General features: G+C 63.0%; 1 protein-coding gene across 1 annotated transcript in view; it reads right to left on the reverse strand.

Annotated features, from left to right (window-relative positions):
• EMIHUDRAFT_115333 (hypothetical protein) overlaps positions 1-882 on the reverse strand; it is a gene marked incomplete at both ends in the record, with an annotated part of 2,206 nt that extends 1,324 nt beyond the window's left edge. The window contains one exon of the mRNA XM_005778292.1: positions 685-882. Coding sequence (XP_005778349.1) covers positions 685-882 — 198 coding nt within the window. The remainder of the gene's footprint in view (positions 1-684) is intronic.
• Between the last annotated feature and the right edge of the window lie 1,324 nt (positions 883-2,206).

Here is a 2,206-nt window from a genome sequence, read left to right on the forward strand (position 1 = left end):
CTGCTATCGCTAGGCAAATCGCCGCAGCCACGAGGAATGGGACGAGGCGCATGTACTCGAGTAGCTGGGAGGCAAACACGAAAGCCAGAGTGGCTGAACCCGCCCAGAAGTCCCAGCTGGCAGCGAAGGCGCCAAAGTCGTCGACTTACAGCCTTCACGCGTTGACGGGCCTTCCCTGCGTGCACGTGCACAACCCGAGCGTGGTGCCAGTCCAACAAGTCTCCAAGCTAGTGGGCACACTCAGCATGAACAACATTGACGCGTCAACCAAACTGGAGGGCGTGAAGCTCGTGATGCCGCTGGGGCAGGCGTGCGTGCCGGTCGAAGTCACGACGGGCGACATCTTTCAGGACATCGGCAACGAAACCATCCGAGGCCGCTCGTCCCGACGGTGGAAGAGCGGATGAAGAACGAGCCCATATCGCTGCATGCTGAGCTCACGCTCAGCACTCTGTCCGTTAACCTTTTGGCGACGCACATCATGGCCATCTGAGAGAGAGAGATTTAGCAATACCAAACAACTCTAACACTCACACGTCATTTGGGGCCTGGAGCCCCTGCACAATGATGTTTATGGTGGTTTAAAGTTTGCGGGGGGGGGGGGGGGGGGCACAGCTTTACGACGGTTTTGGGGATCCTGCCGACGCGCTACAGTTGTAGCCCCACTGCACATAAGATGGACACCTCACCGGGAGGGCCCTCGCAGCAGCCGGGGCCGACGCCTGCAGCCTTAGTCTTGGCCCGATCCGGCGGTATGCCACGGGTAGGCGCGTTGCGGCTTGCCGCCTCCTCTGCGCCAACGCGGCCTGTGCCGCAGTTTGCGATTGCCGCCAGACAAGAGGAGGAGCAGAGCCGTTTGGCGATAGGGCCAGGCAATCGCATGCCCCGTGGGCGTTGCGGACCCTAGCACGCGCCAGTCCGCACCTGTGTCGATCGAGCCTGTCTGGGGCACAGTGGTCATAAGTGGAACGACTACGTCGATAAGCAAGCTGACCTCGGCAGGAGCGGCGCGAGGGATTGCGGCGCTCCGGAGTGGCAAGACGCATCTATCCCAACGGACGCAGACGACGGGGAGAGCAGCACCGTGGGCGACGACGTGGTTATTAACGGAGGAGGTACAACCATCCCACTCGACGACATCGGTGATGGGGCCTCTAGGTCTAGCTACGCCGATGACCCACCCGACTCCCCGCCCTGTTCACGCGCGCGCGAGAGGTCTTTGCTCACATCGGGCTGGAGAGAGATAGGATTGTGTATCGCGCGCCTTGCGGGGGGGGCGCGGATTCCTACCTAGGTAGGATTCCTGTGAGGGCAGCTGACACCAGCGGGTCCATGCCGTTCGGAAGGCTGCGTCCACTTTGCTCGCCGCCGCTGCGGTGGCAGCGCTGGTAGGCGCCCTGCGACTCGCGCCGCTCCGGTGGGCAGGCGCCGGCGGCGCGACTCTGCTGGGTGAGGCGCACATCCGCGGTGGCGCTGATGCTCGTCGCTTCGCCGCGGCCATGCATCGCGAGGCGGCATCCATCTGGGAAGAGGATGGTTTGCGCTGGTACACAGCCCTGGCTGCCGACGGAGCGCGCGTGGAGAGCACCCGCATCGATCGCGGTCCTTTCAACCGCTCCGGTGTGCTGCTGACACGAGGCGCCTTCACCATAGCCAATGTCAGCGCATCCGCCGTCTACCGGCTGATGACGTCGCCGGAGGGTTTCCAACTCATTGACCCGCTCTCAGACCCCGCAGACTTTGCCAAGTACAAGCAGCGCTTCCGCTGGGCACGGGGGCGACTAGAGGTCGCTGAGGCGCATGCGCCACTGCCAGCGCTGTTTTCGCCACGAGAGTTTTGTGTGCTCAACGCCTTCGACGATGGACGGCGCACCTTTGTCTCCAAATCTGTGCAGCATGCCTCGATGCCGGGCGCCTCGCTATTCGCCGCAGCCGGCGAGCCGCCCAAAGGACGTGTGTGCGCGCTCAACACGTTTGCGCTGCGCACATCTCCCTCAGCTCTTGCACGCGGTGGCTGCTGCAGCTCGCGCCGCGGCGACGTTAGTGTCTATCTGAAGGATGAAGTTACTTCAGGAAGTAAGAATTCACTGCACTATAGCACGGGCTCGCACCCCCCAACCGCTTGCCCTGTTCACGCGCGCGCGAGACGTGCAGACAGGGTTGCCAGGGGTCCCGTACCATGCGGAATCGACCCTATCCAGTGCTC

Source organism: Emiliania huxleyi (genome assembly GCF_000372725.1).
Source record: "Emiliania huxleyi CCMP1516 unplaced genomic scaffold EMIHUscaffold_248, whole genome shotgun sequence".
Taxonomy (NCBI): domain Eukaryota; phylum Haptophyta; order Isochrysidales; family Noelaerhabdaceae; genus Emiliania; species Emiliania huxleyi.